The sequence below is a fragment of the Oryx dammah genome, unplaced genomic scaffold (assembly GCF_014754425.2).
Source record: "Oryx dammah isolate SB20612 unplaced genomic scaffold, SCBI_Odam_1.1 HiC_scaffold_20, whole genome shotgun sequence".
Classification (NCBI taxonomy): domain Eukaryota; kingdom Metazoa; phylum Chordata; class Mammalia; order Artiodactyla; family Bovidae; genus Oryx; species Oryx dammah.
Genome location: NW_024070204.1, coordinates 55,935,676 through 55,961,703, shown reverse-complemented (window position 1 = coordinate 55,961,703; position 26,028 = coordinate 55,935,676). Strand labels below are relative to the sequence as shown.

The 26,028-nt window shown below is 37.6% G+C and overlaps 1 protein-coding gene across 2 annotated transcripts in view; it reads right to left on the bottom strand.

Annotated features, from left to right (window-relative positions):
* The window catches only part of RNF180 (ring finger protein 180), a 246,060-nt gene that overhangs the window by 204,255 nt on the left and 15,777 nt on the right, over positions 1–26,028 (bottom strand). For both annotated transcript variants that reach the window (XM_040262589.1, XM_040262588.1), the window contains exons 2-3: positions 10,575–10,670; positions 8,048–9,007 (exon numbers count right to left, since the gene is read on the bottom strand). In XM_040262589.1, the coding sequence (XP_040118523.1) occupies positions 8,048–9,007; positions 10,575–10,670 (1,056 nt within the window). The remainder of the gene's footprint in view (positions 1–8,047; positions 9,008–10,574; positions 10,671–26,028) is intronic.

Here is a 26,028-nt window from a genome sequence, read left to right as displayed (position 1 = left end):
TATGCTATCTAGGTTGGTCATAACTTTCCTTCCAAGGAGTAAGCATCTTTTAATTTCATGAGTGCAGTCACCATCTGCAGTGATTTTGGAGCCCCCAAAAATAGTCTGCCACTGTTTCCAATTTCCCCCATCTATTTGCCATGAAGTGTTGGGACTAGATGCCATAATCTTAGTTTTCCGAATGCTGAGTTTTAAGCCAACTTTTTCACTCTCCTCTTTTACTTTCATCAAGAGGCTCTTCAGTTCTTCTTCGCTTTCTGCCATATGGGTGGTATCATCTGCATATCTGAGGTTATTGATATTTCTCCTGGCAATCTTGATTCCAGCTTGTGCTTCTTCCAGCCCAGCATTTCTCATGATGAACTCTGCATAGAAGTTAAATAAGTAGGGTGACAATATACAGCCTTGACATACTTCTTTTCCTATTTGGAACCAGTCTGTTGTTCCATTTCAGCTCTAACTATTGGTTCCTGACCTACATATAGATTTCTCTAGAGGCAGATCAGGTGGCCTGGGATTCCCATCTTTCAGAATTTTCCAAAGTTTGTTGTGATCCAGTCAAAGGCTTTGGCATAGTCAATAAAGCAGAAATAGATGTTTTTCTGGAACTCTCTTATTTTTCTATGAGCCAGTAGATGTTGGCAATTTGATCTCTGTTTCCTCTGCCTTTTGTAAAATGAGCTTGAAAATCTGGAAGTTCATGGTTCACATTCTGTTGAAGCCTGGCTTGGAGAATTTTGAGCATTAGTTTACTAGTGTATGAGATGAGTGCAATTGTTCAGTAGTCTGAGCATGCTTTGGCATTGCCTTTCTTAGGGATTGGAATGAAAACTGATCTTTTCCAGTCCTGTAGCCACTGCATCATTTTCTAAATTTGTTGACATATTGAGTGCACCACTTTCACAGCATCACCTTTTAAGATTTGAAATAGCTCAACTGGAATTCTATCACCTCCACTAGCTTTGTTCATTGATGCTTCCTAAGGCCCACTTGACTGCACATTCCAGGATGTCTGGCTCTAGGTGAGTGATCACAGCATCCTGATTATCTGGATTGTGAAGATCTTTTTTGTACAGTTCTTCTGTGTATTCTTGCCACCTCTTCTTAATATCTTCGCTTCTGTTAGGTATATACCATTACTGTCCTTTATTGAGCTCATCTTAACATGAAATGTTCCCTTGGTATCTCTAATTTTCTTGAAGAGATCTCTAGTCTTTCTTTCCTATTTTAATGTTTTCCTCTATTTCTCTGCACTGATCACTGAGGAAGGCTTTCTTATCTTTCCTTGCTATTCTTTGGAACTCTGCATACAAATGGGTATATCTGTCCTTTTCTCCTTTGCTTTTCGCTTCTCTTCTTTTCACAGCTATTTGTAAGGCCTCCTCAGACAGACATTTTGGTTTTCTGCATTTCTCTTTCTTGGGGATGGTCTTGATCCCTGTCTCCTGTACAGGGTCATGAACCTCTGTCCATAGTTCTTCAGGCATTCTGCCTATCTGATCTAGTCCCTTAAATCTATTTCTCACTTCTACTGTATAATTTACATAAGAGTTTTGATTTAGGTTATACCTGAATGGTCTAGTGGTTTTCCCTCCTTTCTTCAATTTAATTCTGAATTTGGCAATAAGGAGTTCATGATCTGAGCCACAGTCAGCTCCTGGTCTTGTTTTAACTGACAGTATAGAGCTTTTCCATCTTTGGCTGCAAAGGATATAATCAATCTGATTTCAGTGTTGACCATCTGGTCATGTCCATGTGTAGAGTCTTCTCTTGTGTTGTTGAAAGAGGGTGTTTGCTATGACCTGTGCATTCTTTTGGCAAAATTCTATTAGCCTTTGCCCTCCTTCATTTTGTACTCCAAGGTCAAATTTGACTGTTACTCCAGGTATTTCTTGACTTCCTATTTTGCATTCAAGTCCCCTATGATGAAAAGGACATCTTTTTTGGGTGTTAGTTCTAAAAGGTCTTGTAGGTCTTCATAGAACCGTTCAACTTCAGCTTCTTCAGCATTACTGGTCAGGGCATAGACTTGGTTTACCATGATATTGAATGGTTTGCCTTGGAAATGAACAGAAATCATTCTGTCGTTTTTGAGATTGCATCCAAGTACTGCATTTTGGACTCTTTTGTTGACTATGATGGCTACTCCATTTCTTCTAATGGATTCTTGCCCACAGTAGTAGATCATCTTGTCCACAGTAGTAGGTATCTGAGTTGAATTCACCCATTCCAGTCTATTTTAGTTCACTGATTCCTAAAATGTCAATGTTCACTCTTGCCATCTCCTGTTTGACCACTTCCAAGTTGCCTTGATTCATGGACCTAACAATCCAGGTTCCTATGCAATATTGCTCTTTACAGCACAGAACTTTGCCTCCATCACCAGTCACATCCACAACTGGGTGCTGTTTTTGCTTTGGTTCTGTCTCTTCATTCTTTCTGGAATTATTTCTCCACTGATCTCCAGTAGCATATTGGGTACCTACTGACTTGGGCAGTTCATCTTTCAGTGCCTTATCTTTTTGCCTTTTCATACTGTTCATGCGGTTATCAAGGCAAGAATACTGAATAATTCATTAATTCATAATACTGTTAATTCATTGGAAACAACTAACTACCAAAATTACCCAATATGAAAGAGATAATCTGAATTGTCCTACAGAGATTAAGGAAACTGAATTCATAGTTAAATTCACCTCCCATATCCCACAAAATCTCTAGGCCCAGATAGTTTCATTATCAAATATTTATGAAAAAGTAATATTAATTCTCCACAGTATCTTCTACAAAAGAGAAAAGAATAATTTATAAACTCATTTTCTAAAGCCAGAACTATCGAAAAAACAAAAACAAAGACTGTACAAAAGCAGAGTAAACTACAGGATAATATCCTTCAGGTACAGAAGTAAGAAAATAAACAAACTGAAAGACCTCTCAAAAAACATTGGCAAAGAGTATCCAGCAATATATCGAAAGAAAAGTACAACATAACAAAGTATTTACTGTGGCTCAATATTTGATAATCACTTAAAATTCACATTAAAAACACATAATCATATCAATTGATACAGAAAAAGCATCTGAAAAAATTCAACATCCATTTTATCCATGATAAAACTTGCAGCAAGCTAGGAATAGAAAAATACATCCTCAACCTGATAAACAGCATCTACCCAAAACCCATATCTAACATAATACTTAATGATGAAAGACTGAATACTTTCCTCCTAACATCAGGAAAAAGACAAGGATATCTCCTCTCATCACTTCTACTCAACATTGTACTCAACGTTCTAGCTCACTCAATAACACAAGAAAGAAAAAACCAAATTGGAAAGGAAAAAATGCTTTTTTTTTTTGCAGATAAGATCTAGGTAGAAAACCTAGAGAAATATACAGAAACTGTGCTATTTTTGACAGGTGAGATCAGAAAGGTTGTAAGATGTAAGACTGTACCAATGCAACGGACAAGAACTTGGGCAAACTTTGGGGAGATGGTGAGGGACAGGAAGGCGAGGTGTGTTGCAGTCCATGGGGTCACAAAGAGTCAGACACAACTGAGAAACTGAACAACAAGATATAAGGTTAACATACAAAACTCAATCTTATTTTTATATATTATTAATGAAACAATTGAAATTAAAGTTTAATAAAGTAATAATATTTAACAACAGTATAAAAATATGAATTCTTAGAGATAAATCTGACAAGAGGTGTCAAAGACATATACTGTCAACATCACAAGATATAAAGTCAAAACAAAAATCAATTATGTTTCCGTAAACGAGTGATGAGTGAGAGAGTGAAGTCACTTGGTCGTGTCAAACTCTTTGCGACCCTATGGACTGTAGCCCACCAGGCTCCTCCATCCACGGGCAATTCTAGGCAAGAACACTGGAGTGGGTTGCCATTTCCTTCTCCAGGGGATCTTCCCAACCCAGAGACTGAACCCGGGTCTCCTGAGTTGTAGGCAGATACTTTATCATCTGAGCCAAACTAGTGATAGGCAATAATAAAACAATTTTTTAAATTAACAATAACACAAAAAGTAAATAGGTATAAATCTAACAAAGTATGTGCAAGTTCTGAATGCTGAAAATTGAAAAATATTAATTGATGAAAGAAATCAAAGACCTAAGTAAAAGGAGAGACATATTGTGTTCATAGATGGGAAAAAACAAGATTTCCCTTCTCCCCAGGTTGGTCTATTTTTTCTAAAGAAAATGATGGCTGATTCTAAATTTTATATGGAAAGGCAAAGGAGCTAGAATAACAAACAATTTTGAAAAAGAAAAGTAAAGTTGAAGGAATCACAGTCCTCTATTTTAATGACTTGGTATAAAGCTACAAGAAACAAGAAAAAGGGCTATTGGCAATGAGAAAGACACAAAAATAAACTGAACAGAATAGAGAGTCCAGAAATAGACCCACATATATACAGCCAATTGATTTCTGACAAAGCTGCAGAAGCATTTCAATGGAGAAAGAACAGTGTTTTCAACAAATGGTTCTGGAACACTCAAGTATCTCTATGAAAAATAAGGGACCTCAACCTAAATCTCACACCTTATTTAAAAAAAAACAAACTCAAAATGCATCATAATCTTCAATATAAAATTTAAAATTATATAACTTTCAGAAGTCATAGGAGAAAATCTTCATAAACTAGAGCTAGGCAGAGTTCTTAGATAGGACACCAAAAGCATAATTCATTAAAAATAAATTTGAGAAATAGTAACTTCATCAAAATTAAATATAGTTTCCTCTACAGAAAAAAAGAAAAGGTTTTTTTCTAAGAGAATAAAAGGACAAGCTACAGACTGGGAGAAAATCCTTACAAATTATAAATCAGAAGAACTTATATTCACAGCGTATAAAGAATTTTCAAAATCCAGCATGAAGAATACAACTCAATTAAGAAAATGACTAAAAGATTTGAAAAGATACTTCACTGAACAGTAATATACAAATGGCAAAATAAGCACCTGAAAAACGTTCAACATCGTTAGGGAGATGCAAACTAAAATCACAATGTGATACTACCACATATCTATTAATGACAAATTTTAAAAATAGAGTATATCAGGTGTTTATGAGGACGCACAGCAAAAGGAACTCTCAGACTTTGCTGCTTGGACTGAAAAATGGTATAGTCACTCAGAAAGACATTTTGACAGTTATTTGTGAAGTTTAAATATACACTTACCATACAATCCAGCAACCCCACTCCTGGACATTTACCCTAGAGAAATGAAAGCTTAGGTTCACACAAAAACCTGAACGTGAATGTTTATAACAGCTCCATTCCTAACTGCCAAAACCTGGAATAACCTACCTGTCCTCCACAAGTAAATGGATAAACTGTGGTTCATTCATACAATGGAATACTATTAAGCAAAAAAGCAACAAACTATAGATATGTATATTATACAACAAACTATAGATATGTATAGATATATACAACAACATGGATGAATCTCACAGGTAAGTCTCAAAACATTACATACTATATATTCTAATTTTATAAACATCACATTATTAGTTTATAAAATTACCAAAAAGACAAACTGAAGTAATGGAGAATAGATCAGTGGGTTTTGCAAGTAAGGGATGGGACGAGTGTATGACTGCAAGATTTAATCATAGTATAATTATAAAGGCACAAGGGAAATTTGAGGGGAGATGGAACTGTTCTAAACATTCATTGTGGTAGTTGTTAAATGAATTTTATAGATATATTTAGATCATAGAGTTGTATGCCAAGAATAAATCAAGTTTATTGCATGAGAATTAAAAAATAAACCAAAAAGATTACATTGAATTAAAAAAAAGTCTTTTCCCAAAGTAGATGCTCAGTTAACATCTGCTGAACAAAAAAACCCTGAAAATTGGCTGCAGTTTCTGCTTTAACATTAATCTTATTTATATCCCTAAGCTTCAAACATGTAAATAACTTTTTGTAGCATCATTAACATTTTCTATCATGGTATCTGCCACAGAAAGATTTCTAGTTTACACAAAAAAATAATTTAAAATATCAAATGAAAGTCAGAAATCTATTATTCCAACCAATTATTTTAACCTTTAAAGATTATCATTAATAATAGGTAACTTTTTCTTTATATCTTGTATGCATATCTTTCTCATTAAAAAGGGAGCAGGATCTGTTTTTAAGTCATTACGCTAAGGCATGATACACAAAATAGATATTTGATGAATGTTTACATAATCAGCTAATCTTCATTAAACATTAAATGAGCTGAATAGTTGAGCCATTAATTTATCCTGAATATTAACTCTTTCTAGGATTTATCCTTTTCCTTGAATTAGTAAAACTGACTACTAAAAATTGTTCTTCCTTCTGACTCAAACCACAGTGTGTACTCACATTGTGAGTTTGTGTCACTTCTATGCAGTTACACGCTTTCAGATTTTCTTTGCTAAGGACACATTGGGCATCTGTTTGCCTGCAGCTCCCGTGCAAGCAACCAAATGGAATCCCACTATACCATTCCTGTACTGACCTGTCACAGGTCTGACTAAGACTCATTCATTTCAATCAATTATCTAAGCAGATTGGTTAAATCACGTGTGTGAATGAATAAAAGCAAATTCATTAAAAAAATAAAAAGACCATTAATTTTGGTCTTTGCTTTAAACTGTGTGAAAAAGTATGTTCCTACACTAGAAAATGATTAAAAACATAACTGAGGTTTTTAGACAAACCTAGCCTAAGAATTAAATACATCTTGAAAACTGTAAAGATGCTATTTGTATGTATTTACAACAGAGAACAAGGATAATTCCCATACTTCTTTGATGTTTCTGTTTGTTAAGAGAATTATTTTAGAGCTCTCCACACTGTTTTTAAGGTATTATTTCTGTTAACATAGCTAATGAGATAATCTCTAATTTATCTAGGTTTCAGTCAAATTTTCAATAAATTTTTGAACTTTACAGCTCTGATAAATTAAACTATAAAGTATATTATAATGGTGCTAAAATATATTCACTTTTTATATCCTACAATATATGCTTTGATACCACATTACACCATTACTTGCAAAGAAACCAAACTAAACTGCTTTTGTCAGAAACCAGTCAAAAATATAAACAATCTAACCAAAAGATGAAAACATTTAAGCTGATTGAAGCACTTAATGCAGTAATTTTATTTGGCCCATGACTAAGGTCATAAACACTAATGAGTTTGCTTAACTAAGAATGAACTATTTACATAAAGTTGTAGGTTTCTATATTTTAGCTCTGAGAACACTGTTAATATTTAATATGCTAATTAATAAGGACTGTAATCTATTATGACCAAGTAAATAATAAAGACAATTTGCAAAAACAGTTTATATAGAAATAAGGCAGTTCTCAAACTTCCAAATTTTCATGAGCACCTCATCCACTGGCTTTAATTGAAGGACTTAACACTGGTTTCCTTCACACACCCCACCCCTGAATGTATCATTATGGGTACAGGAGTTCAAACCACAGAGAAGCACCCTCTCCCATAAAATTACATGGTCAATTATCCTTTAGATAATTTTCACAGTTTAGCACAGTTAACCATATCTGGCTAATTTGGGCACATAATTAAACCAGGCTCCTTGAAAATATCCATTTAAACTAAATGTAATGAAAATGAATGAATTTCTTACTATACTGCATTTACTCAGGGAGACTTTGTTTCAATTTAACCTGAAAAATCAACACTGCAAAACAATCCTAACTTGAATATATTTCAAATGTGTATGACAACCTAGCCTCAATATCATGAGAGGAATGTTCCTATGAAGCATTTGTAAAATTGGGGAAAACCTCACAAAAGGGCATTTTCTAAATATGTATAAGCACAGAGACATGATTATACCTGCCAGTTATAACAGAGCTATATGATTATTAAGTTCACTTGGTGAAATCTCATTTCAGAAATCACTCAGACCTAAGTTTTTATAATAAAGGTATTCAAAGTTAGCTCCTCTCCCCAACATCTGACATTTATAATATACGGTTTTTAGGAAACTCTATTAAAAATTACCTGCTTCTGCAGCCACCTCTCATGCCTTCGTTGTTTCCGTCTCAGATTCTTCAGCTTGCTCTTCTCTCTCTTACTGAGCCTCTGATTAATGGCACCCAGTGAAAAACTGCCTGAGTGCAGGAAGTTCAGAGGAGAGAGGTGCTCTTCCTGGTCCTCAGCCTCCAGCGTGCTCCTGCCAGCTGCAGGCAGGTCCATCAGGAAAGTCAGGCTGTTAGGACTAGCATGGCCAGAATACACGGCAGAAGCTTCTAGACCACACTGAAATTCTCCTCCTCTTTGTGTCTGGGTCTCACGGGGAGCCACTGAAAATCTTTGCAGCAGCATATTAGGATCAAAACTGGATGAAATCTGAAAGGAACAGTTATTTTTATTCGATTCTAAAGGCAAGCTCGGAAGGTCAACAGGCTGTGTCTCATTGAGCCCAGGATATATAGTAGTCTTACTATGGATTTCATATAAAGTGGGTAATAAAGTCAGTTTCTCACTGATGCTCAGATCCAAACTATGTGATTTTCTATGAAAAGCTCTCGGAGCGCATTTGGTGTTCACAAGCTGCGGAACAAAAAGCTGATATTTTGGATCTGACGCTTTGAAGAGCAGTTTTTCGTTCTTCATCTTGAAATATGTTGACCGTACCTCCAGGCAGAGTGCTTCAGTTAATCTTCCAGGGCCATTATTATTTGGGCCCATGTTTAAAAACCTGTGATTTCTGTTTCTGGAGACGCCACCTGTCAGCAGAGTTTCCTTGTCACAACCTGACTGAACTCTAGGATGTGACAAGTATTTCAGTGATGGTCTCATTAGTCGGCCTGACGGTGTTGGCTGATAATCAGTACGGCTCTTGGAGAGATGTACAGCTGCAAGCTGGCCACAGGAACATTTTGGAGTGCTGACAAAATTAAAGCCCCCTAAACGGGCCCCACAGAAAGGGCAATTCAGTTTTCCAACTGTCCACTGGGCCTACAGGTAATAAAGGAAAATAAAAACAATGCTTTCATTGTAAAGTAACCAAAGAGAATGTGAGTTTTTTTTTTTTTTTTAAGCCGACCACATGAAAGTTTTTTATGCCACAGAAAAGGCCAGCTTTCTGTTTTCTGATTAGTAGACAGAACAGTAAATGGAAACAAACCTTCCAATAAACAGAGATAAGAAGCTCCAAAGGTCTAGAATGATAACACAGTGCACATCACACCCATCTAGACAATACTCCCAAGATTCTAAAGAGTCTTTTAGACAATAGACTGAATATGGATACAGTGTGAACTAATGAAAAGAAAAATACACTATGGAACCGGAAAGCAAATCAGTCTACAGAGCTTAATTTGCAAGTAAAATCTCACAGAAAAGTGTCTGTTTTGATACACTTCTTGCATACCAAGCACTGTGGGAGGGAACTTTACCCAAACAGCAGAATAAAGCTCTTCCTGCCTTTTTACATACAACTGGAAGATATTAGTTGCATGTATCAGTTAGTTCATTTTCTCTATTCAGATTACAAATAAATAGTGAACTAGCTTAAAAATATCTTTTAACAGAAATAGTGGACTATCTGAAATGTGCTAATACATTTTGCAAAGTTCAGGACACTTATAAGCAGTACCCTGGCATTCTCCCAGGAAAGCACTACAATGTGAGAATGAATGCAAGAGATATCTAGCTAATGGTATTTTTTAACCAAAAAAGTAAGCTAGTCAGTGGAGAAAAGCGACTATATTTTCCCCAAATCATAATGATATGATTTTCTATACTTTTCTAATACTTAGGTGTTTTGCTGGGAGAAATAATGAGGCCACATTGAACAGTTCCTGCTCTTATACTATTTCATTAAGGATTCTTAAAAGTATGGTTTTTTCACTCTGATTGTGCCAGTAAGAGTCATTAATTTTCAAGTTTATTTTACATGTGTGTGCATACATGAGTGATACCCACAAGATATTTCATTAACTTCACAGGGACTGTTCTAGGTACTGGGGGATATAATACGTAATGAACAAAACAAAAACTTTTGACTTCATGGAGTTTATATCCTAGTAGAGCATCTAGGTAATTAACATGATCATTAAGTCATTTGTGTATGTGTATGTGTATGTATATGTATGTGCATATGTGTATGGATGTGCATAATAATTTATATATGTTATGCAAACTTAAGCATATTTACAAGTTCTATATATCTTGTAAAATGTGTATGTAAAACATAGATAGATATATATAGTAGAGAAGAGAGAAAGGAAGTGTTTAGTGGTAATAGTTGGGAGAGGCAGTTGATAGATTGGCCAGGCGATGCCTCAATTAAGAATAAAGACCTAAGGAAATGATGGAACAAGTAGGTAGTGGTGGAAAGAGAATTCAAAGAAGGGGAATTTTCAAGTGCAAAGTCTGAGTTATAGAAGTACCCAGAGCACTCCAGTAATAATGAAAGCAGTAAGTGTAATCAATGCATTCAAGAAAAATAGCTCTAAAATGAGGACAATAACATTCTGAAAGCAGTATATTCCTAAATTTGCTCAGAAACTAAGGAACTTACTTTTTGTATCAGGCAATGTATCCATTCTGGAAGAGCTTCTATATTCATGTGCCACACGTGACAAACATTTTCATCATCAGCTGAATCATTTGCATTCTGTTATATCAAAATGCATATTAGTCATGACGAGCTCAGATTTTATTTCACAAAATTCATATTTAAGTAAAACACAAAATATAAATTCACTTTTAGGTAGGAAGGAAATACATACTGCCCTTCTCTCCTTATTCCCATTGCCAAGACAAATCTTTAAAGTTTTTTTTTTTTTCATGGAATAGCCACATTTAAACTGACAAAAAAACAAAAAAATCCCTCTACTTCATTGAGACCGTCAAATTAAAACATGAGCACAAAGTCAATGAATGGACAAATTTGGCACCCTATTTCATTCTGTGTGTGAGAAAAACTATTCATGACAACTTTCCCCAGCCTTCAATCTCTGATTCTAATAACAGATTAAAGGAGTTACTATATTCGCCATCAAGATGCTCAAGAAAAGTTTAAAAGGGGAACTCCACACTTTCACTAATGGTTAGGACTCCATGTTTTCACTGCTGAGGGCCTGGGTTTGATCCCTGTTTGGGGAACTAAGATCCTAGTGTGGCACAGCAAAAGAAAAAAGAGAAGAAAAAAGCTTTAGAGGATTGGGGGAGAGGAATAATTGTGCAGGGAGCTAAAAAGGCCCTAAGTTTCAGCTGTGTAAGTACGGCGAAAATTTCACGGACAATTTTGGCCTTTTGAAGTAGATTTGCAGAAATAAATGTGACCTATGGCTGAGACACCATGACTTCCCAGTTGGTTCTTTAGTACCTCTGTGACCTTAGGACAGTTGCTTCACTTCTCTGAGTCCCTGTTTCTTTTCCCCTTAAATTCCGCTGGATAATTGGCTCAGGTCCCTTCCAGGTCTACAGAATTTCATTCTATGAGATGACAGAAAGGGTTGATTGACAAGAACAGGGCAAGTACATAGCAGATGGGAACAACACAAAGAACGGCCTATGCCAAAGTTGTGACAAGGGAAGCAAAAAGGGCCCTGGAGAACTATTTGGGGTGGATTTGAAGCCTGTCTGTCTCCAGGCAAGAGCAGTAAAAATAGGGCAACATTTCTGAAAGTATGGCTGTAAAGGCCTGGAAAAAAATGGAAAGCATTTGCAATAAGTCCAGGAGATGATCTACTGAGGACCAATCTCTATTCTGGCTGAAAACATTATCATATGAAAATATCACATTATTTAATATGTTAACTACCTCAACATAGTGTGAAATAGATTTAATAATAAGGTACATCTCTAATACACTTTTTAAAGCAAGTGAAAAAGAAGTAAATATACTCTGAATTATGATATTATAAGCATATACCACCTAAAAAAATCAATATTATAACTTTTCTATGGAAATATATGTATATAAATAGAAAAGGTACCTTACAGGCTGTGTACATAATGGACATCACATGGTTTGAAGAAAGAAAGAAGTTTAAGATCAGGAAAGTTACTCAAAGGAAACTAACTTTTATAGAAAATTGTTTTAATGGGAAAATAAGTTATACTTACATAATTAAAATTGTATTTAAAATTGACGTAAATAAAATACATTGATTACTTCTGGTCCTGACAATACTAAAGTAAGTGAGATTAGACATGCTCTCACCATTACAACTGATAAAACTAGGCAAAATATACTATTGTTTTAAGACATTAGACCAAAGAAGAAAACAAAAAGCACAGGGCTGTGATCTCTCAGAGAAGTCAAATAAATGAGGTTAGCCTAAAAATAACCCTGGATATCTGCCTCAGGGAACTTTCAGAACCTTGGTGTAGGGAGGAGGAACTCAATTAGTGTATGGCAGCCTTGCTGATTTAAGACTAAGATCAGAGGCTATAAAAGTTAAACAGCTAGAATTTACAGGACTGTTGTACCAGCGAGAGGCCTGTAATTAGAAAAAAGTTCCAGAAATCTGTATAGTACTTCCTCTAAATTTTTGGTTGAATACCATAATGGAGGCATGAAGGGTGAGATATCAGACAATCAGATAAAGAAAATTTACCCTGGAAAAGACATCTTCCAGTGAAGCATAACTATTCAACCAGGGCTCACAGTAAAGCTGGGAAGATGTTCAAGTTCCAAGTAGCCAGAGTAGAAGGATCTCAAGGAATATATGGAGTATTTAGGACACAGAGGATGAGATGGCTGGATGGCATCACCGACTCGATGGACGTGAGTTTGAGTGAACTCAGGAGTTGGTGATGGACAGGGAGGCCTGGCATGCTGCAATTCATGGGGTCGCAAAGAGTCAGACACGACTGAGTGATGGAACTGAACTGAACTGACTGAGGAGAGATTCCAGCAGAGTTCTGTCTTAAAAGTAGGGCTAAATTAGCCCAAGAGTAAAGGTTACTAAAAAGCAACCCTAATAAAGTTGGCCTCCAAAGAATGAAATTCAATCATAAATAACTCATATGTCTGCTAAAACATTCTTTACAGGAAGAATAATATCCAGACACTCAGTAATGTTAAATCAAAATGTTGTACCTACAAGAGAAATTACTGGATTATGTACAAAAAAAAAAAAAAAACGCAAAATGTGACCTACAACCAGGAGAAAAATTGTTCAGTGGAAATATCCCCCATGTTCCATCATGTTGAAGTTTGGTAGAAAAATCAAGCTGATGTTTGGCAGAAACCAACACAATTCTCTAAAGCAAAAATATCCTTCAATTGAAAAATAAATTTAAAAAAATCTCCCCCAAAGTGGAGAAGATTGAATAAATAGACAGACTTTAAATCAGCTATGACATATTTTCATGAGTATAACAAGAAGATAAATTACCTTAATACTAAATGAATGGTTTACCTAGAGAAAAAACTTCTGAAATTAAAACTTTCAGTTATTAGCAAATTGATACTGTAGAAGAAAATCTCAGTGAACATGAACATACAGAAGTAAAAATGATGAAAAAAAATCTAGCACAGGAAGAAAAAAGAGGAAAAAAATGAGCAAAATTGAAGTGACTTATGGGAAACATCAAATAGTGTAACATAAATGTAAATACTCCTTCATGGATCACAGCCTTGTCATGGCAAAGGAACTTGAGTAACTCAATGAGCCATGCTGTGCAGGGCCACCCAAGGCTAATGGGTCATAGCAAAGAGTTCTGACAAAACATGGTCCACCCACTCCAGTATTCTTACCTCGAGCAACCCATGAACAGTATAAAAAGGCAGAAAGATATGACACTGCAAGATGAGCTCCCCAGGTCAGAAGGTGTCCAATATGCTCCTGGGGAAGAGTGGAGGGATTGCTGGGAGAAATATCAAACCTCAAATATGCAGATGATATCACTCTAACGGCAGAAAGCAAAGAGGAATTAAAGAGCCTCTTGATGAAGGTGAAATAAGAGACTGAAAAAGTTGACTTGAAACTCAATATTAAAAAAGACTAAGAGCATGGCATCTGGTCCCATCACTTCATGGCAAATAGAAAGGGGAAAAATGGAAGCAGAGACCAATTTTATTTTCACGGGCTCTAAATTCAACTGTGGACTGTGGCTGCAGCTATGAAATTAAGAGATGCTTGCTCCTCTCCCTTCCTGACCTGACCATGATGATAGGGTGGCTGACAGGACCTCTGGTGCACCCTGCCTCCCAGCCAAGCCTGGGGATCCTCGGGACAGCCCTAGGTGCTGCCAGCCCACTGTTCACAAGAGGAGACAGGCCGGGGGTCGGCCATGAGATCAGGGTGGAGCCCTGTCCTGCCCCCACCACTGTCCTGCTTTCCAAGGTCCTGTGGCGGAGCAGCCCTGTCCTGGTTGGGGCAGGGGCCTGGGGTGCCCATGCTGGCTGTGTGCCTGGCAAGTGAGCATCTGTGGCGAGGGGCCAGGAATGTGGGGGTGGACCCAGGCACACGTCAGCACTTTGGAGAGTTTTTTTTCTCAAGCAATTATAAAAGTAGAAACTTGTCAGCGTCATGATGAACTGAAGTGTGAATCCTGAAACACCTCTGCTGGCCTGTGGTTTGAGACGAGAGTAAGGATGCTAACCTGCACTTCCCTTTCCATTCCTCGCCCCCCTCCCCCCACCACAGTCCCATGGACTTTTTCCAGAGGTCAGGGGCCCTGGGCCTGGCAAAAGAAATAACAAACAGAGGGGAAAGAAAAAAAAAACAAAACACTTGCTCCTTGGGAGGAAAGCTATGACAAACCTAAACAGTGTATTAAAAAACAGAGACATTAAAAAAAAAAAAGGGCAGAGACATCACTTTGCTGACAAAAATAATATAGTCAAAGCTACGATTTTTCTGGTAGTCATGTATGGATGTGAGAGTTGGACCAAAAAGGCTGAGTGTGAATAAACTTATGCTTTCAAATTATGGTGCTAGAAAAGACTCTTGAGAGTCCCCTGGACTACAAGATCAAACCAGTCAGTCCTAAAGGAAGTCAATCCTGACTATTCATTGGAAGGACTGATGCTGAAGCTGAAGCTTCAATACTTTGGCCACCTGATGCAAAAAGCTGAAACATTGGAAAAGACTCTGATGCTTGGAAAGACTGAGGACAAAAGGAGAAGAGGGTGGCAGAGGATGAGATGGTTAGACAGCATCACTAACTCAATGGACATGAATTCGAGTGGAGAAGAGAGGAACAGGCATGCCGTGATCCATGGAGCTGCAAAGAGTTAGGCTCAACTTAGCAACTGAAAAACAACAGCAACACGTGTAAGCGGAGAAAAGACAGGACAGTAGGATAAACCAGAGCCAAATTTTCCAAAGGCCTATAGATCAAAGCAGCTCAAGGATTCTTAAACAGTGTAAACACAAGGGAAACTATGGCTCTTAATAAAATTGCTGAAATTCAGTGACAAAAGTAAGCATCAGGAGGAAATAAGTATCCTACAAATAGGAGAAAGAAGAAAACAATGATTTTTGGAATTCCACTTAGGGCCATAAAGGAATGGGAGTTTAGAATTAACTTCCTGCAACAAACAACTAGGAAACTGAACAAAATTTAACAAACAACTATTTTCAGTCAGTGGGACAACAGGCAGCAAAATAGTGACTTCTGAGAGAAATAAATTAACGGAGCTTACAGTCATATGGATTTTTATTCTGGAGACAATTGAAGGAACCCCAACAGAGTCTGGTCAGCTTTCTGAATTGAGGAAACAGGAATCAGATTTTTAAGAGGTAAAGGCAAACTAAAATTTGTAGGGCACAGTATCCAAGAGAAATAAGAAGAAAAAAGCCTCAGAAACTTGTATATGGTTTCCCCTTGAGTCTTTGATCAAATTCTAATCTGGTCATGCTTAGAGTAAAACTCCAGGAGACTGTGCTAAGAACACCTACAGGGGAAAGAACAATTACAGAGGCTATAAGCCAAACACTTTCAAGAGCTCACACAGGGCCAGGAATCATTATGTTCCAACCAGTCTGATGGAAAAGGACTTCTTCAATAATGAGGCATTCAGTAGTGACTCAAAGGGTCATTCCCTAAAAGTGGGGCAAAATAAGCCTTAGAATAAGGACTACTCTAAACCTACCCTAAAGAACCTAAAAATAAGTTTCTAAATTATCAAACTTATCTAGAAACAACTATTAGGCAGAAGGAAACATAAAATCCTTTAAAAGAATAAAACAAAATATAACACTCTACAAAATGAAATTTATAGTCTTTGGCATCCAATTAAAAATCCAACATGGTACAGGCCTGGGTGGAGAGGAATAGCAGCCACTATTCGTATGTCAGGGATAAAGCTCTATCCAGATCTTTTCTCCTTGTCTCTCCAACCAAACAAAAGCCTTAAATTACTAGGGAAAGGACAATATTCATTATGATTTGGAGCACTGAAGAAAAACAAAATCCTCTACACCTGAGACAGTGGCAGGAATGCAATGCTGGACCCAGAACTATAACTGCAAGGGACAGGAGCACCAAGATGGGCAAACCCCTATGACCCAGGGACACAGTGCCTGCTAAGACTGAGGCTTTCAGGCAAGCAAGGTGGATGTAAATTAGGGAAGAGCAAGGAAAAGACGGTACCAGTAAGGATGAATTGAAACACACATCAGTTTGTCTCTGATCTTGATAGTCTGGGTATATAATAGAGAAACTAGAACCCTTCATCACAGAGACAAATATGTTAATACACTTATCTGACCCAGGAGGTGAAGGCCAAATGAGAATCCAGGGGAAGGTAGAGAAGTTACAGGCTTATTGAAGTTGTCTCCCTCTTCAAGGTGAACCAGGATAATAAAACTATGGGGATAGAGACGAGATCACCAATTGTCAGGTTTGGGGTGGGAATGAAAAGACTGAATATGAAGGGGGAAACCACAATCACAAATGACCTAAATCAAATCGCTTATGATTATACAGTGGAAGTGACAAATAGATTCAAGGGATTAGATCTGATAGAGTGCCTGAAGACTACACACAGAAGTTCCCAACACTGTACAAGAGGCAGTGAACAAAACCATCTGCAAGAAAAAGAAATGCAAAAAGGCAAAATGGTTGTCTGAGGAGGCCTTACAAATAGCTGAGAAAAAAAGAGAAGCAAAAGGCAAAGGAGAAAAGGAAAGATATATGCTTCTGAAAGCGGAGTTCCAAAGAAAGCAAGGAGAGATAAGAAAGCCTTCCTATACACTAATAATGAGAAAATAGAAAAAGAAATTAAGGAAACAATTCCATTCACCATTGCAACGAAAAGAATAAAACACTTAGGAATATATCTACCTAAAGAAACTAAAGACCTATATATAGAAAACTATAAAACACTGGTCAAACAAATCAAAGAGGGCACTAATAGATGGAGAAATATACCATGTTCATGGATCAGAAGAATCAATATAGTGAAAATGAGTATACTACCCAAAGCAATCTATAGATTCAACGCACTCTCTATCAAGCTACCAGCGGTATTTTTCACAGAGCTAGAACAAATAATTTCACAGTTTGTATGGAAATACAAAAAACCTCGAATAGCCAAAGCAATCTTGAGAAAGAAGAATGGAATGGAGGAATCAACCTGCCTGACTTCAGGCTCTACTACAAAGCCACAGTCATCAAGACAGTATGGTACTGGTACAGACAGAAATATAGATCAATGGAACAAAATAGAAAGCCGAGATAAATCCACGCACCTATACACACCTTGTCTTTGACAAAAGAGGCAAGAATATACAATGGATTAAAGACAATCTCTTTAACAAGTGGTGCTGGGAAAACTGGTCAACCACTTGTAAAAGAATGAAACTAGAACACTTTCTAACACCATACACAAAAATAAACTCAAAATGGATTAAAGATCTAAATGTAAGACCAGAAACTATAAAACTCCTAAAGGAGAACATAGGCAAAACACTCTCCGACATAAATCACAGCAGGATCCTCTATGATACACCTCCCAGAATACTGGAAATAAAAGCAAAAATAAACAAATGGGACCTAATTAAACTTAAAGGCTTCTGCACAACAAAGGAAAATATAAGCAAGGTGAAAAGACAGCTTTCAGAATGGGAGAAAATAATAGCAAATGAAGCAACTGACAAACAACTCATCTCAAAAATATACAAGCAACTTATGCAGCTCAATTCCAGAAAAATAAACGACCCAATCAAAAAATGGGCCAAATAAGTAAATAGACATTCCTCCAAAGAAGACAAACAGATGGCTAACAATACATGAAAAGATGCTCAACATCACTCATTATCAGAGAAATGCAAATCAAAACCACAATGAGATACCATTTCACACCAGTCAGAATGGCTGTGATCCAAAAGTCTACAAGCAATAAATGCTGGAGAGGGTGTAGAGAAAAGGGAACCCTCTTACACTGTTGGTGGGAATGTAAACTAGTACAGCCATATGGAGAACAGTGTGGAGATTCCTTAAAAAACTGGAAACAGAACTGCCTTATGACCCAGCAATCCCATTGCTGGGCATACACACCAGGGAAACCAGAACTGAAAGAGACACGTGTACCCCAATGTTCATTGCAGCACTGTTGATAATAGCCAGGACTTGGAAGCAACCTAGATGTCCATCAGCAGATGAATGGATAAGAAAGCTGTGGTACATATACACAATGGAATATTACTCAGCCATTAAAAAGAATACATTTGAATCAGTTCTAATGAGATGGATGAAACTGGAGCCGATTATACAGAGTGAAGTAAGCCAGAAAGAAAAACACCAATACAGTATACTAACGCATATATATGGAATTTACAAAGATGGTAACGATAACCCTACATGCGAGACAGCAAAAGAGACACAGATGTATAGAACAGTCTTTGGACTCTGTGGGAGAGGGAGAGGGTGGGATGACTTGGGCGAATGGCATTGAAACATGTATAACATCATATGAGAAACGAATCACCAGTCTAGATTTGTTGCAGGATACAGAATGCTTGGGGCTGGTGCACTGGGATGACCCAGAGGGATGGCATGGGGAGGAGGTGGGAGAGGGGTTCAGGATTGGGAACACATGTACACCCGTGGCAGATTCATGATGATGTATGGCAAAACCAATACAATATTTTAAAGTAATTAGCCTCCAATTAAAATAAATTAAAAAAAGAAAGCCTTCCTAAATGATCAATGCAAGGAAATAGACAAAAACAATAGAATGTGAAAAACTAGAGATCTCTTCAAGAAAATTACAGATAACATTAGGGACTAACATTTCATGCAAAGATGTGCACGATAAAGGACAGATACAGTATGGACTTAACAGAAGCAGAAGATATTAAGAAAAGATGGCAAGAATACACAGAAGAACTATACAAAAAAGATCTTAATGACCCAGATAACCACGATGGTGTGATCACTCACCTAGAGCCAGACATCCTGGAGTGAGAAGTCAAATGGGCCTTAGGAAGCACCAGTATGAACAAAGTTGGTGGAGGTGATGGAATTCCAGCTGCCCTATTTCAAATCCTAAAAGATGATGCTGTGAAAATGGTGCACTCAATATGCCAACAAATTGGAAAACTTAGCAATGGCCACAGGACTGGAAAAGGTTAGTTTTCATCCCAGTCCCAAAGAAAAGCAACGCCAAAGAATGTTCAAACTACTGCACAATTGCACTCATCTCACACACTGGCAAAGTAATGCTCAAAATTCTCCAAGGCAGGCTTCAACAGCAAGTGAAATGAGAATTTTCAGATGTTCAAGCTCAATTTAGAAAAGGCAGAGGAACAAGAGGTCAAATACCCAACATCTGCTGGATCACAGAAAATGCAAGAGTTCCAGAAAAACATCTACTTCTGCTTCATTGACTACACCAAAGCCTTTGACTGTGTGGATCACAACAAACTGTGGAAAATTCTTCAAGAGAAGGGAATACCAGAACACCTTACTTGCTTCCTGAGAAACCTGTAAAGAGGTCAAGAAGCAACAGTTAGAACTGGACATGGAACAATGAACTGGTTTCAAATTGGGAAAGGAGTACATCAATGCTGTATATTGCCACCCTGCTTATTTAATTTATATGAAGAGTACATCATGCAAAATGCCAGGCTGGATGAAGCACAAGCTGGAATTAAATTTGCCAGGAGAAATATCAATAACCTCAGATATGCAGATGACCACCACCCTTATGGCAGAAAGTGAAGAGGAACTAAAGAGCCTCTAGATGAAAGTGAAAGAGGAGAGTGAAAAAGCTGGCTTAAAACTCAACATTCAAAAAATGAAGATCATGGCATCTAGTCCCATCACTTCATGGCAAATAGATGGGAAAACAATGGAAACAGTGACAGACTTTATTTTCTTGGGCTCCAAAATCACTGCAGATGGTGACTACAGCCATGAAATTAAAAGACACTTGCTCCTTAGAAGAAAAGCTATGACCAACCTAGACAGCATATTAAAAAGCAGAGATGTTACTTTGCCAACAAAGGCCCTCATAGTAAAAGCTATGTTTTTTTCCAGTAGGCGTGTATGGATGTGAGAGTTGGACCATTAAGAAGGCTGAGTGCTGAAGAATTGATGGTTTTGAACTGTGGTGCTGGAGAAGACTCTTGAGAGTCCTTTGGACAGCAAGGAGATCAAACCAGTATCCTAAAGGAAATAAATCCTGAATATTCGTTGGAAGAACTGATGCTGAACCTCCAATACTTTGGCCACCTTATGCGAAGGGCTGACTCATTAGAAAACCCCTGATGCTGGGAAAGACTGAAGGCAGGAGGACAAGGGGACAATAGAGGATGAGATGGTTGGATGGCATCACTGAATCGATGGACGTGAGTTTGAACAAACTCCAGTAGATGGTGAAGGACAGGGAAGCCTGGCATGTTTTAATCCACGAGGTCGCAAAGAGTTGGACATGACTGAGGGACTGAATGAACAACACGAAAGGGGAGCGTGAGAGAATTTAGGGAATAATGTAATTGCTCTGTATCTTAACTGAAGTTATGCATATTCAACCCTATTGTCAAAATCTTGGCAACTGTATCCCAAAGAGTAATTTTACTGTATGTAACATGTTTTAAATGAAGGTTAAATGAAGACTTTTTCATAGGGCAACTGAAGTGAGGTGTTATGTTAGTTGCTCAGTCGTGTCCAACTCTTCGCAACCCATGGACTATAACCCGCCAGTGTCCTCTGTCCATGGGATTTTCCAGGCAAGAATACTAGAGTGGGTTGCCATTTCCTTCTCAAGGATCTTCCTGACCCAGGGATCAAATCTGGGTCTCCTGCATCACAGGCAGACTCTTTACCATTTGAGCCACCAGAGAAGCCCAAAGGAGTCCTGTTTTCATAGAAACAAATTCAAAAAGAAATTTATCACCAACTTGTGATAAACAACATGTTCTTGAAGTACAAGAAAAATTTCATCAAACAAAATCTGGATCGACACAATTGAGTAGGGATCCTCAAATGGCAAATATGTTGGCAAATGTAAATTTTATTTTTTTAGTTTTCCATAAAGAAAACTTACTTTTTAAAGCACATCATTAAAAATATCCTGTGGAGTTTTAAATGCAAAAATAAAATGTATGAAAACAATACAAAGACTAAGACATGAGGGATGAAAGCATACCAAGGCTCTCACTCTATACATAATGTGGCATAATACAATTTAAAGGAAGATGGTGATAAACTAAGGATATATGTTGTAAACCAAAAGATCAACCACTAAGGAATAAAAGTACCCTAAATAGTAGCTCAGTTGGTAAAGAATCTGCCTGCAATGTGGGAGACCCCGGTTTGATTCCTGGGTTGGGAAGATCCCCTGGAGAAGGGATAGGCTACCCACTCCACTGTTCTTGGGCTTCCCTGGTGGCTCAGCTAGTAAAGAATCTGCCTGCAATGCAGGAGACCTGGGTTCAATCCCTGGGTTGGGAAGATCCCCTGGAGAAAGGAAAGGCTACCCACTCCAGTATTCTGGCCTGGAGAATTCCATGGACAGGCCATGGGGTCTCAAAGAGTCAGATATGACTGAGCGACTTTCACACTTCACACAAAAAGTCAACAGAAGACAAAAAGAAATCCTGTAAATAACTTAATTAAGCTAAAAATTCAGTAAAAGTATAACAGAAGATAGAACATGAGACAAAGAATAAATAACATATTACATTTAAGCTCAAACATATTAATACTCACATTAAATCTAATGGTCTAAATACTCCAATTACAAATCAAAAGATATTAGACTGGATGACAAAAACCAAGTATTAGTCACTCAGTCATGTCCAACTTTTTGTGACCCCATGGACTGTAGCGCACCAGGCTCCTCTGTCTATGGCATCCTCTAGGCAAGAATACTCAAGTGGGTTGCCATTTCCTTCTCCAGAGGATTTTCCTGACCTAGGAAATGAACCCAGGTCTCCCGCATTGCAGACAAAATTTTACCAACTGAGCCACCAGGGAAGACAAAAACCAAACAATACATCATGTACAAGAAATTCATTTTAACACAAATGCACACATAGGTTTGAAATTTAAAGGATAAAAATTTTTATCATGAAAAAGTAAATCAAAGGAAAGCTAGAGTTAATATACTAGTATCAAAGTAGATTTCAGGACAATGAAATTATCAAGGATAAAAAATAAACTTTTCATAATTAGAAAGGAGTCAGTTCATCAGGAAGCTATAACAAACGTAAATACATACATACCTAATAACAGAACTTCAAAATACCTGAATGTAGTACTTGGGCACAACCTCAAAAATGACAGAGTGATCGCAGTTCATTTCCAAGGCATGTTACTCAGACAGAACTTAAAAAGGAAGTGGACAAACTCATAATAAAATAATACATGTTAGAGTGAAAATAAAGAAAATAGAGACCAAAAGAGAAAAGATCAATTAAACTAAGGGCTGGTTTTTAAAGATAAAATTGACAAACGTTTAGTCATACTCAGCAGGGAAAAAAGAGAGAGGGCCTAGGTACACAAAACTAAAGATTAAAAAGAGGAAATTACAACCAGTATCAGAAAAATACAATCATAAGATAATACTATGAACAAGTATATTCTAACAAACTGGACAATGTAGAATGGATAAATTTTTAGAAATGTACAATCAACTAAGATTGAAATATAAGATATAACAGATGAATTACAAATATTAAAATTGAACCAGTAGTCAAGAAACTCCCCAAACCCAAAGTCCAGGACATAATAGCTTCACAGGGGAATTCTACCAAAAAGTTAAGGGAGACTTAATAGTTATCCTTCTCAAACTATTCCAAAATACTAAACAGGAGGGAACCCTTCCAAATTTACTCTATGAGGCCAGAATTACCCTGATATCAAAACCAAAGACACCAAAAAAAAAAAAAAAAAATCCCTGAACATCTCTGACAAACACAGATGCAAAAAAATGATGAAGGAAATATCAGCAAATCAAATTCAACAAGATATAAAATGGTACACCATGATCAAGTGGGATTTATTCCAGGGATACAGAGATGGTTCATCCATGACGACACTCAGTAGTGACTGTGTCTGGTGATGAAAGTAAAATCTGCTGCGGCAAAGAACAGTAATGCATAGGAACCTCGAGTGTTAGGTCCATGAATCAAGGTAAATTGAACGTGATCAAGCATCGACATCTTAGGAATCAGTGAACTAAAATGAACAAGAATGGGCAAAATTTAATTCAGATGACCATTATATATACTACTGTGGGCAAGAATCCCATAGAAGAAATGGAGTAGCCCTCATAACCAACAAAGGAGTCTGAAATGCAGTACTTGGGCATAACCTCAAAAATGACAGAATGACCTCAGTTCATTTCCAAGGCAAGGCATTCAAAACATCACAGTAATTCAAGTCTATGCCCCTACCACTGATGCCAAAGAAGCTGAGGTTGATTCGTTCTATGAAGACCTAGAAGACCTCCTAGAACTAACAGCAAAAAAAGATGTTCTATTCATCATTGGGGATTGGAATGCAAAAGTAGGAAGTCAAGAGATACCTGGAGAAACAGGCAAGTTTGGCCTTGGAGAACAAAATGAAGTCAGACAAAGGCTGAGTTCTGCCAAGTGAATGCACTGGTCATAGCAAATACCCTTTTTCAACAAGACAAGGGACACCTTTACATACGGACATCAGCAAATGGCCAATACCAAAATCAAACTAAAGACATTCTTTGTAGTCGAAGATGGAGAAGCTGTATACAGTCAGCAAAAACAAGACCTGGAGCTGACTGTGGCTCAGATCATCGGCTTCTCATAGCAAAATCCAGGCTTAAACTAAAGAAAGCAAAGAAAACCACTAGGCCAGACAGGTATGACTTACATAAAATCCCCTATGAAGATGCAGAGGAGGTAACAAACAGATTCAAGGGGTTAGATTTAGTTAACATGTGTCTGAAGAACTACGGTTGGGGGTCTATAATATTGTACAGGAGGCAGCGAACAAAACCTTCACAAAGAAAAAGAAAAGCAAGAAGGCAAAGTGGTTATCTGAGGCGGCTTTACAAATAGCTGAAGAGAGAAGTGAAAAGCAAGGGAGAAAGGGAAAGGTATAACCAATTAAATGCAGAGTTCCAAAGAGCAGCATGGAGAGACAAGAAGGCCTTTTTCAATGAAGAGTGCATAAAACTACAAGAAAACAACAGAAGGGGAAAGACTAGAGATCTCTTCAGGAAAATTGGAGATATCAAGGAAAAGTTTTGCCCAAAATGGGCACTAAAAGAAACAGAAACAGTAGAGATATAGTAGACCCTGAAGAGATCAAGAGGAGATGTTCAGAATACATGGAAGAACTGTACAAAGAAGTTGTATGTGATAATGTATAATGAACCCAATCACAACAATGGTGTGGTCAGCCACCCAGAGCCACCCATTCTGGAGATCAAGGTTAAGTGGGCCTTAGGAAGAACAGCTATTAATAAAGCTAGTGGGTGCAATGCATTCCAGTAGAACTATTCAAAACCCAAAATGATTATGCCATTAAGGTGTTGCATTCAATATGTCAGCAAATCTGGAAGACTCAGCAGTGGCCACAGGACTAGAAAAGGTCAATCCTCATCCCAATTCCCAAGAAGGGTAATACTAAAGAATGTGCTAACCATTAGACAACTACACTCATCTCCCACGCTAGTAAGATCATACTTAAAATCTTGCCTGCTAGGCTTCAGCATTATGCAAACCAAGAACTTCCAGATGTCCAAGCTAGGTTTAGAAAAGGAAGAGGAACTAGAGATCAAACTGCCAACATCTGCTGGATCACAGAGAAAGCAAGGGCATTCCAGAAAAACGTCTATCTCTGTTTCATCACCTACGCTAAAGCCTTTGACTGTGTGGATCATAACAAACTGCGGAAAGCTCTTAAAGAAATGGGAATACCAGACCATCTTACCTGTCTCCTAAGAAACCTGTAGGTGGGTCAAAAAGCAACAGTTAGAACCCTGTATGGCATAACTGATTGGTTCAAGATTGAGAAAGGGCTTTAACAGGGCTGTCTGCTGTCACCCTGTTTGTTTAATCTATATTTTGAGCACATCATGAGAAATGCCAGGCTGGATGAGTTACAAGCTGGAATCAAGATAGGTGGGAGAAATATCAACAACCTCAGATATGCAGATGATACCACTCTAATGGCAGAAGGTAAAGAGGAACTAAAGAGTGTCTGGATAAGGGTGAAGGAGGAGAGTGAAAGAGCTGGCTTAAGAATAAATATTAAAAAAGTTAAGATCATAGCATCCAGTCCCATTACTGCATGGCAAATAGAAGGGGAAAAAGTGGAAGTAATGATGGATTTTTTCTTCTTGGGCTCTAAAATCACCGTGGATGATGCCTGCAGCCATGAAATCAGAAGACAATTGTTTCTTGGCAGGAAAGCAAAGACAAACCTAGACAGTGTGTTGATAAGCAGAGACATTACTCTGCCGACAAAGGTCAAGGCTAAGATCTTCCCAGTTGTAAGTACTGGGCCATAAAAAAGGTAGAATGCCAGAGAATTAATGCCTTTGAACTGTGGTGCTAAAGAAGACTCCTGAAAGTCCC